The sequence below is a fragment of the Galeopterus variegatus genome, unplaced genomic scaffold (genome assembly GCF_000696425.1).
Source record: "Galeopterus variegatus unplaced genomic scaffold, G_variegatus-3.0.2 Scaffold1846, whole genome shotgun sequence".
NCBI classification, from domain to species: Eukaryota; Metazoa; Chordata; class Mammalia; order Dermoptera; family Cynocephalidae; genus Galeopterus; species Galeopterus variegatus.
The window spans coordinates 259699-271540 of record NW_007727957.1 but is presented as its reverse complement, the minus strand read 5'-3'; the positions used below and the strand labels follow the sequence as shown (position 1 = coordinate 271540).

Sequence of the window (11842 nt, the reverse complement as noted above, 5' to 3'; positions counted from 1 at the left end):
TTTTTTTTTTTTTTTGTTTTTTGTCTTTTTTCCGTGTCCGGCAAGGGGTTCCAAACCTCAGTGTTGCCCCCGTACCGGACCGGGTACCGGCAACGGGATCGCAAGCCTCGGTGTTGCTCCCGCGCCTCGCTCAGCCAGCGAGCGGGAACCGGTCTATATGTGGGATCTGAACCCTCGGGCGGGAGCGCCGCAGCGCTTCCCAAGCGGCGCACTATCCAGTGCGCCACCGGGCCGGCCCTTATCTTTTGTCTTTTTGATAATAACCATTCTAACAGGTGTAAGGTAATATCTCATTGTTTTAATTTGCATTTTTCTGATGCTTAGTGATATTGAGCATTATTTCATGTACCTGGAGACATTTGTATGTCTTCTTTTGATAAATGTCTGTTCAGGTCATTTGCCCATTTTTAATAGGGTTATTTGTTTTCTTACTATTGAGTTCAGTACTTTATATATTTTGGACATTAGCCCCTTATCAAATGTACATTGTGCAAACATTTCAGCTCACTGTGTGGGTTGCCACTTTACTCTGTTGATTTTTCCTTTGGCTGTCCAGAAGCTTTTTAATTTGATGTAATCCCATTTATCTATTTTTTTAACTTTTGTTGGCTCTGCTTTTAGGGTCATATCCAAAAAAAATCCTTACTGAAACTAATGTCCTGGAGTTTTTCTTCTATGTTTCTTTGGGAAGCTTTACAGTTTCAGGTCTTACACTTAAGTCTTTAATCTATTTTGAGTTGATTTTTGTATATGGCAGGAGATGAGGGTCTCACATTTTTTCTATGTGTGTATCCAGTTTTCCCAACAACATTTATTGGAGAGACTGACCTTCTCCCATTTTGTGTTCTAAGCACCTTTGTTAAAAATCAATTGACTGTAAAAGTTTGGGTTTATGTCTGGGCTCTCTATTTCACTTTTTTGGTCTATGTGTGATTTTTTGTTTAAATGCCGGCACCATGTTGCTCAATTACTATAGCTTTGTGATATGTTTTGAAGTCAGTTAGTATGATGCCTCCTACTTTGTTCTTTTTGCTTTTGTGGTTTCATATGAATTTTAGGATTGGTTTTTCTATTTCTATTAAAAATGTCATTGGAATTTTAATAGTTATTACATTGAATCTGTGGTTTGCTTTGGGTAGCACTGACATTTTAATAATATTAATTCTTCCAACTCATGAACACAAGATATCTTTTCATTGATTTTTATCTGCTATTTCATCAATGTTTCATAGGTTTCAGTATACGGGTCTTTCACTTCCTTGTTTAAATTTATTTTTAAGTACAGAAGCTCCTTGACTTACAATGGGGTTACATTCCAATAAACTCATCTTAAGTTAAAAATATCCTAACTTGAAAATGCATTTACTACACTTAACCTACCAAACATAGCAGTATAGGATATAGTGAATCTGTATCACTTTTGCACCATCTTAAACTCAAGAAATTATAAGTCAAACCATTGTAAGTTGCGGACCATCTGTATTTTATTTTAATTTATTTTTGGTACCTATTATGAATGGGATTGTTTACTTGATTTCTTTTTCAGACGATTTATTATCTATTTATAGAAACACTATTGATTTTTTGTATATTGATTTTGTTTTCTGCAAATTTAATGAGTTCATTTATTAGTTCTAACAGTTTTTTGGTGGGATCTTTAGAGTTTTCTCTATTTAAGATCATAGCATCTGCAACAGAGATGATTTTATTTCTTCCTTCCCAATTTGGATACCATTTAATTATCTATCTATCTATCTGTCTGTCAGTCTGTCTGTCTGTCTGTCTATCTGTCTATCTATCTATCTATTTTGCCTAATTGCTCTTGCTAGGACTTCAAGTACTGTGTTGAATAGAGAGTGTACTCTCTTGTCTTGTTCCTGATCTTAAAGGAAAAGCTTTCAACTTTTTACCACTGAGTATGATGTTCACTGTGGGTTTGTCATATATGACCTTTGTTGTGTTGAGGTTTCATATTAACTATTTTAAGTGTACAATTTAGTGGAATTAAGTGTATTCCTATGTTTTGATAGTCATTACCAATATTCATTTCCAGAACTTTTCATCATCCCAAAATGAATACATATCCATTCAACAATAACTCCCCATTCCTCTCTCTTCCAGCCCCCAGTAACCTTTATTCTCTCTGTCTCTATGAATTTGACTATACTGTGCACTTCATACATGCAGAATCATGTAATATTTGTTGTTTTCTGTTGTGCTAGTTTTATTTAGCATATATTTCCAAGGTTTATTGATGTTGTAGCTTATATCAGAATTTCATTCCTTTTTAAGACTGAAAATATTCCATCGTATGTATATACTACATTTATCCACTCATATGTTGATGGACATTTGGGTTGTTTCCACATTTTGGCTATTGTGAATAATGCTGCTTTGATTGTACAAATACATGTTGTAGTTCCTGACTTCAGTTCTTTTGGTTATATACCTAGAAGTGGAATTGTTGGAGCCTATCTAATTGTAATTAGTTTTTTATTCTGTGGCTTCCTATTAACTTGTCAGCTTCTTGACATTAGGGATTCTACCTTGTTCTTCTTTATAAGGTCTGGGTGCAGTACCTGAACATTATAGAAATTGGACTTTACGAGTGATTTTATGAGAATACGGAAATGGAGGAAGCATCTCCCTGCTCACACAGTGAGAAGTCTTATGACAATAGTTAGGGGTTGCTGGAATCTAAATACCTATTGCTTCCTCTAAGTCTCCTCAGTATGGGCCCTATGGCAAGTAAAAACATAACTACCAGCAGTGATTCCCCCAGTATTGGTCTATTTCCTAAATATCACAAATTATTCATTTAAATAATTGAATTCAACAATGTGTGATCTGATTACCACTCTCACTTAATTCAAATCCCATGAAAGCAAGAAGATTTTTCCTTTTTGTACTCTAAGTATATCAGTGGCTGGCATATACCAAAATGTATTTGTTACATGAATGAATCAATTTGTAAGTTTATAGTGGCATTTTCATATGGAGGAACTTCTCCCCTCTACTGCTATATGAGGAATCCTTAGATGAAATGTAGAGGATGTTGCCTTCTTGTTCTTGAATTATTAATCTTCCCTGGGATCTTGTAACATCTCATAAAACTAAAGTATGATATCATGACCAGGATGTCAGCATTGATAGAATCCACCAATGGTATAGTAGTCCCCCCTTATCCACGGTTTCACTTTCTGAGGTTTCAGTTACCCTGGGTCAAACTCGGTCTGAAAATAGGTGAGCACAGTACAGTAAGATGTTTTGGGAGAGAGAAACCACATTCATGTAACTTTTATTACAGTATATTGTTATTATTGTTCTATTTTATTATTATTATTAATCTCTTATTGTGACTAATTTAGAAATTAAAATTTATCAAAGAATGTATATACTGTGTAGGAAAAAACATAGTACAGATAGGGCTCAATACTATCCATAGTTTCAGGCATGCACTGGGAGTCTTGGAACATATTACCTGCAGATAAAGGGGGGCTAAAGTCAGAGTTTTCTAGTTTTACTTACACTCAAGTATGTGTGTGTGCATGCATATGTGTTCTACACACATTATTACATATATAGGTTTGTGCATCCATCAGATTCAAGATACAGAGCAATTCTATCACTACAAGGCTCCCTCTTATTGCCCTCTTATAACTACCTTCACCTACCCTACATATTCTATCCCCATCCCTAACCACTGGCACATGCTATTGTGTTCTTAATTTCTATAATTTTATATTTTCAAGACTTATATAAACGGAATCGTACACGATGAGCCCTTTGAGATTGGCTTTTTCTTTCTACTTAGCATAATTCCCATGTGATTCGTCCAAGTTGCTGCCAGTATCAGTAGTTCGTTACTTTTCATTGCTAAGGGGCATTCCATGGTGTAGCTGTTCCATAGATTGTTTAAGTATTCACCCTTGAAAGGCATCTGGGTTATTCCCATTTTTTGGCTAATACAAATAAAGCTAGTATGAACATTTATGTACAGGTTTTTGTGTAAACATAATTATTCATTTTCTTTGGGATAAATGTCCAAGAGCCCAATTGCTGGATTATATGTTCAGTTTTGTAAGAAACTGCCAAACTTTTCCAGAGCGGTTGCACCATTTATGTTTCTGCCAACAGTGTCTGAGTGATACAATTTTTCCACATCCTCACCAGCATTTGATATTGTTACAATTTTTAAAAATTTTATCTGTTTTAATGAGTGTGTAGTGACATATTGTTGTGCTTATGATTTGCATTTTCCTAATGGCTAATAATGTTGAACATCTTTTCACCTGCTTATTTGCCTGATATTCATGTTTAAACTGACTTCACCTAAAAATATCAGGAGCATGAAGGACAGGAGAAATAGAAATTTCCTTTGAAGAATGAAACCCTTCCAAATTTTGATTTCCAAAGCCAGTCTTGGATTGAATAGAGAGCTGGCTATTAGCTCCATTGTATATTAGAGTTCTAATATTTTTTTTTCTAAAGCAGGGACATTTTAGTCAAATACAGTCAGCTGTCATTATAGCAGCACTCCTCTGGACTAGATACTTTTTGTTTGTTTGTTTCAATTCTGTGGTAGGAAACATATCCTAATTTTAGGCATCCTTTATGATTTATCACTGTTATACATTTTATTTGTAGATTCTCTGATTGGCCTCCTTAATTTGCAGTAATCTATTCATATGCTAAAAGTGCACTCATTTTCTGTCTCAGTATATGTGTCTGGGGACATTTATTTGGTATGAAAAGTAAATTTACAGATGGATTTTTGTTTTATTTTAGATTGCTTTGAAAAAGCTGTAATGCTGTTTAGTTTCAGAAAATAGCTAAATGCAATTACCTTCACATTTTGTTTTCTTTACAAATAACCTTTTGGTATACCTCCTTCAAATGTTTTCCTCTTTTCTTTAACAGGTTGATTTAGTGAATATTGGAAGCACTGACATAGTAGATGGAAATCATAAACTAACTCTTGGTTTGATTTGGAATATAATACTCCACTGGCAGGTAAGAATCCTGATGAATGTTTCCTTTGTGGGTAACATATTGCTAATCCTTCTTTTCATTTTTGCCCTTGACCTGCAAAACCAACATGCATATCTCTAACAATACCAAGCTCATCTCCACTGTGCTTCCTTTTAAATTGGCATAACTCATGTCATCTGTGATGTTAAGCATCAGGAGCTTATAAAATAGATCCTGACACACTTGAAGGAATATTTTTCTAAGTTTTGAATGAGGCAGAAAAGACAATGTCCCAACTATAGTTTAATACAAATATTTTTCACAAATAAGTGTGTTTTATAATGTGCCTATAGGTGAATCTACATATTTTTGTAAAAAGAAAGGTATTTTTTTTTCTTTTAATCACTATCAAAGAAATGAGCCTTTGTCAATCTTGTGTATTCTCAATGTAAACTAATGCAAGTAAAAAATAAAATTAGCAGGATGAGAGTATCTGGATGAATATGTACTCATATGTTACCTACAAAAACTCACTTCATAATCTGATTTGGAAATTGCATATTTTTCCTGAATCACTTGAGAATGGGGTCTTCTGAATGTCTACATTTACTTGACCTCTGAAAAAAGAGATTGAAGATCTTTTGGTTTAGTGAAAAGAGTATACATATATTTTTAGTCAGACCAACATGAGCTTAAATTTAAATTTCCCCATTTTCCATCTTACAGGCATTGGGTACAATGCCATCCATTTCTGGGCCATAGTCTCCTTACAGTCAGAAGAGAAAAATTAAAATTAACATGTATATATTTCTTATCAGGATTAAATGAGAGAACATCTGTAAAGCACTCACAACAGTACATTTTTGTTTGAGGTGTATCATATGAATAATATTGATTGCTTAAGGTTTTCCAATCATATTCTAAGAATTTGGAAAATACTTGAGATATGTCTGCCTTTTTTACTAGCAGATTACTTTTTTATAAAGCAGCTTTATTAAAATATAATTTTATGTCACAAATTTACTTATCTCAAGTATAAAATTTAATGTGTACCGATCTGGTTTTATTCTGTTGCTCAGTAGCTTGTCAAACTATCTTGAAGAAGGAACAGTTTCACCTTGCCTCAATCTACCTAAATTTTTAGGATACTTAAAGAGTTGTACAACCATCACAACAATCTAATTTTGGCATTTTTCTACCACCATAAAAGGAAATTCTTTGGCCATTTATAGTTATCCCCTATTCCCATTCCAGCCCTATGCAACCATTTATCTATTTCTGTTTCTATATATTTGCCATTTTGGACATTTTATATCAATGGAATCATTAAAATATGTGTTTTGTTTGTTTGCAGGCGTTGTTCACTGAGCATAATATTTGAAGTTCATTTTATATTGTAGCAGGTATCACTGTTTAATTTAGTGGAGTTGACATTTAACTTGAGTTGTAGATTGGTCTTGCTGAGAGTCAGATAGTGTGTAGACCAGAGGTGTGCCTTCACAGCTCAGCAGCCCTATTGCTTTCCCAGTTGGCCTCCATATCATTTTATTCCAAACACAATGAACAGGCTCAACTCTGTGTCACAGCAATATGGGAAAAGAGAAAGAAAGTGAGCAACCATAACTGCTGACTTCAGAGATTAGTTCATAAGTGCCTCAAGTGAGCCTAAGTTGGCCAATTTTCATTCCTTTCCATACAGTGTAGGTATCAAATAGATCCAGCAAGGCAACATACATCACTTACTATCAAACTGGTTTATTTCTATTGATCTGTACTTCTCAAAATATTTTGAGGAAGGAACAGATTTTTCCCTAATCCATTGTATGTAAAATGCAATAAAATTGAAGCATTATGAAAATTAAATAAGAAACACAGGACCTAAGCTTCCTTTTTATTACTAAATGTAACAGACATAAATAGTACTCTGTAAAATTACTACAGAAGTTTCTAATGCACTCTCAGTTGTTGCATTTATCTATGGCCTAGTACCAAATGGTTCATGGAGTGGACCCCAGTTTGCCAACCACAGTCTGATTGGTCCAGATGTTGGCTATGAAAAAGCCAGCAGGAAAACTCAGGCATGCACAGATTTCCAAAAGATTCTTTTAATTGGATTTATCATCAAAACTATCTCTCATATGATCTCACCCTTTCTTATCTCCCCAAAACCTTTCCAGCTCCATCTCAGCTCATTCCAAGATAGAGTTTAAAGACTATACTGTCCAAAAATTTCTTCATTTGCTTGTGAGTTGTTCATTTTGCTATTATTGGCATGTGGAAGAGCTTTTACACTCAGGAATAGTGGAAGAAATGCTTTTTCAGTCTTTCTTTATCTGAGACCTTTCATATAGCCTGCTGTTTTCCATTCATGTGATTTCAAGGATATAGACTCTTCCCAGACTCTGCCTAGTTTATCTCATCTCTCTCTTCTATCACACTCTCCTAAAACTACTAAACACAGTTTTTAAAAAATCCCCTGCTTAATTTTCCTCTTCATAACCCAGTGAATGCCAAAAGATATTTTCACCAAGATCACATATGTCCTCCTATTAAATAGTAGAAGAGGCCCTTGAATCTCAGCAAAGATTAAAAGACACTCTGGCCAACTTAATGTACCTTCCAGATTTATCAGGTTAAGAATGACATTAAGAGATGGAAAAATGTGTATCCTTTCTTCCACTGCCACATACTATGTTGTTAATAGTGCTGTGGAGGACTTCTCCTTGAACTTGTGAAAACTCAGTTTTGCCAACCCTATTACCCCGTCACCTGTTTTTCAATTTCCACTTCAAATAAAATTGTTAGCCTGAAAAATAATGTGTATTTTGAAGCATAGGCAGCTTTGAACAAAATTGTGAAGTAGACAACATGTGTTTGACATCCTTTTCTTCCTTCCTTTTTAAGTGCAAATCATCCTTTTTACAGTGGTAAACTTGGCTCTGTCAACCAGGTGAAGATAAAAACAAATTTTGCTAACAATTGTGTGCTATCATAAGTCAGGTCCCCACCTTTGCCGGATAAGCCAAGGGAAGTATTCAGTTCCAGGCCTAATTCACACTGCAATCTTTATGTTTTGTTATTTTCACAACAAACAAGAGAATGATGATTTTTGCACTGCTGAAAGCCCTTCCTATAAACTCCTACCTAGCTAATAGCTTTTATGGAAGATAGTTCTTGCTTTGCTCATCTGAAGAGCTTCATACAATCTATCCTTTCCTTTCAGATTATTTCTACCTTTCTTTACCCTTACCTCTCCACTGCAACTCCTTCTTATCACAGGTTGGGTTCTGGAAAGTAGACTTTGAGATTGAGTTTACAGGCAGCATGTTTACTAAGAATGTCCTTGGGACCAACACCTATGGAAGGACGGAGGCAATAGAAGTGGAAAGAGGAAGAACTAGAGCTGTGATGCAGACCCAACAACCGGTTTATTCAACCCCATGGGGAACTTGGAGCTAAAATGACCCTTCATAGTTGTCCTGCATAGAGTCAGAATAGCTGAGTGTTTCTACCACTTTCCTTCATCGGTCACCAGATGTGGGCTACCTTTGGAAGGGTGTGACCTTGGGTGACAGAAATCTACAACTCGAGTAGTCCCTGATGGAACTGACAGCTGGAGGTCACCTGATGACAAGCCCTTCCTTGAAGGAGAATCATGGTAGTGCTTCTCCATGTCCATCATACCTTCTTTGTCCAATTAACTCCTAGATAATTTTTAAAATCATTGCTGAGACATTTCATTTCTTTTCCTTTTGAAATCATATTTGTAGCTGTATGCACACACTTATTTCTTTAAATTGATACTCTCTTAGGGACAGTAAGACCACAGGTGGGAACATTTTCTGCTTACAGTCTCACCTTTAGGACCAGCTCAATGATTTCTTGATACCTTTCATGTAGGAAAAGAAGATATGATTATTACACATTTCCCTTTATTTTTTTCTCAACAACATTTGCACCCAAGTAGAAGCAATACCAATGAGGCTGAGGCTGATAAGCTGAATTAGTAGCATAATGATGCTAAAGGAGTTTTGGATTGAATGCTGTGTTGTACTTTAGCATCATGCACATGGAGGGAAATCAGGATAAGCATTTCACAAATGAATCCCATTCATCATTTGAGGGTTGCCTGATTAGTACAAGACCATGATCACCAATGAGCTACTATCAGCTGATTCCAACCCTGGTTTTGTACAGGGTCATGTAAATAGTACAAAGTAAACGTCCTATAATCACTGTACCTGGTGGCTGTGCACTTAATAATTTTAGAATATTATGAGAAAAATATATACCTTACATAATTATTTGACCTATTTGCTCTCTGAGTAACTGACTAAATAATCAGGTCAGGAAAGAATTAAGAAAACTGAATAATCCCCCTGTAAATAATGGATATAGCTATCAAGGGATCATAAGAAATATATTCAGATATTTTATATATTCAAATTATTACCATATTTATAAAACATCATCTCCAATCTTTATAAAGTATTTTAAAATTGGATTTAATAGTGTATCCTAAAATTTGCATTGAATCTTTCATAAAAAGTTGACTAACATTGGAGATTTTAAAATATATATTTACCCCAAAGGCATTTGTTAATTTTTACGTAGATGAAAAACAAAATAAAATGTTATGTTTAGACTACACAATAAATATTCATCATCTGATCAAATGTTGATAGCATATGGATCTTGTACTTTCCAAAGGAAAGCCCTTGGTGGTAAAAATTAATCACATTTACTTATATACTTTCTTCAAGTATTGCATAAGGGGCCCGATATATTAAAGAAGTAGCCTATTAAATATTCTTTTAATAGAATATGCAGTTTCTTCTATAATGAGGTATCATTGCATTCTTCAAACTTAGAAAAAAATGCTTAGAATAGATTTATGTCTCAGATTAGTTAGAGGAACGGAACTTTGAAATAGCATTTGCACATGCACAAACCTAGGACAGAATCAAATGTACAGAAACCAATTAGTGAAAATAAAACCATGGCCACACGTTTACAACTCTTAGGGGTTAATATTTCTTTCCTTTATTTTATTCAATTTTTGATCATTTAAAAAATTTTAAATAGGCAAACATTTCCACATTTTTTTCAGTGCAGTCAATAAACATAACTTGAATTATTTTAAGTTATGGTACAAACCTAGTGGTTTTATTTTACTATAGTTTGAACTTTGATTCTTCGAACAACTTTGTATATCCAGATAAGGAAACTGAGGCCCAAAAGGCTTAAGTAACTTTCCCAATTAACACAATTAGTTAATAGAAAAAACTAAATTTGGGTATAGCTTTAAAAAAATTCTCTTATCCACTGTGCTATTTTTCCTCTCCAAAAATCACTGATATGTCTTAAGTCCTTGGTTTAGAAAAAGTCTAATGTGTTGTACGTTCTCTAGCCTATCCACTGAAAGCTAGAGGAACAGCAATTCTAAAAACAGTAAATTTATAGCTTAGTGTGGCAGAATACAGGGATAAGAATAAACATATTCAATAATTGGTATGGCATAGGCACCAATCAACCAGAATAGACATCTAATCAATTAGAATGGACTCAGTTCTGGTAGAATCTATTACTTCTCATTACTAATTGGCCCGAAAGTTTCTATTATTTATCACTGAAGATCAAGGACATTCATATTTAAGTTTGCACAGTTCTTGTTCGGTGAACACATTATCTTATGAAATTTTTTTTTCACCTGTAGGTCAAAAATGTAATGAAAAATATCATGGCTGGATTGCAACAAACCAACAGTGAAAAGATTCTCCTGAGCTGGGTCCGACAATCAACTCGTAATTATCCACAGGTTAATGTCATCAACTTCACCACTAGCTGGTCTGATGGCCTGGCTTTGAATGCTCTCATCCATAGTCATAGGTAAGGAGACTACTGAGATGTTAAATGATCTTTGTAGGTATTGATTTAGACACTGATGATATCTTTTTCCTTAATGTGATTCCAGATCATTTCATACAGCACAACATGTTATGTATGTTAACCTTATTGATCTGTCCATTAAGATGAACTGATTAATAATATTTTCCACCTTTTTATGTAACATATTTTGTTGTTGAAATACTAATGTTGCTGAAGCATCAAATTGGTTATTGTAGGGGGAGAAGGTCAACATATTTGAAATTGGGACTCCCAGAAAATCCAGGCTGTATTCTAACTTTGCTGAGAATAGGGTTGGTATTTTTGTACAAATAATGTGTTTATGTGAGCCTATAGAGCTAAAAATGGTACCAAATCTCAGGTTAATGGCTGTAATAAAACTAACCATCATCAGGTAGATAATGTGGCCAAAGAAACATTTGCCTTATCAGATAAAGACCTAGATAGCATACACGTTAAGGCCCTGTATATTTTCTTCTGGTTCCGGTTTATACGAGGCTATGAGCATCTATTCAACAGTGACAAAGAGCAGAACACAATTAATTCTATGACTTGCTGCTCAGAATATCAAAAGAAACAATTGCTCTGGAAAAGCAAAGCAATTGCTTTTTAGCAAGAAATTCTTCTGTGGATCTTCATAAAAAGAACTCACAGGAATATAGTGAACAAAATGCCCTTCACTGTATTCCACACAGTGTAGATTATCTTTTCTTGCTTTAATTTTTGCTTCTTTGCTACCATTTCCCTATACCAATCTTGCTTCTAGAACAGCTCAGAATATAAATTTTCTTCATGGCAAAGCTCAGTCCAAGAGCAAACACTCTACGTAAGTAAGTGTGTTTGTCAGGCGTCTTGCTCCAGCTGGGTTTAATTAACCCCATCCAGACTGGGTTTCCAGGTGCATGACTCACAAACCTGAATTTAGAAGGGAGGCAGACTGGCACCCAATTGGCATGTTAAGCAA

The 11842-nt window shown here is 34.7% G+C and overlaps 1 protein-coding gene across 1 annotated transcript in view; it reads left to right on the top strand.

Moving 5' to 3' along the window:
* The window catches only part of LOC103595788 (dystrophin-like), a gene marked incomplete at its 3' end in the record, with an annotated part of 276275 nt that overhangs the window by 28963 nt on the left and 235470 nt on the right, over positions 1–11842 (top strand). The window contains exons 4-5 of the mRNA XM_008579268.1: positions 4921–5013; positions 10688–10860. Coding sequence (XP_008577490.1) covers positions 4921–5013; positions 10688–10860 — 266 coding nt within the window. The remainder of the gene's footprint in view (positions 1–4920; positions 5014–10687; positions 10861–11842) is intronic.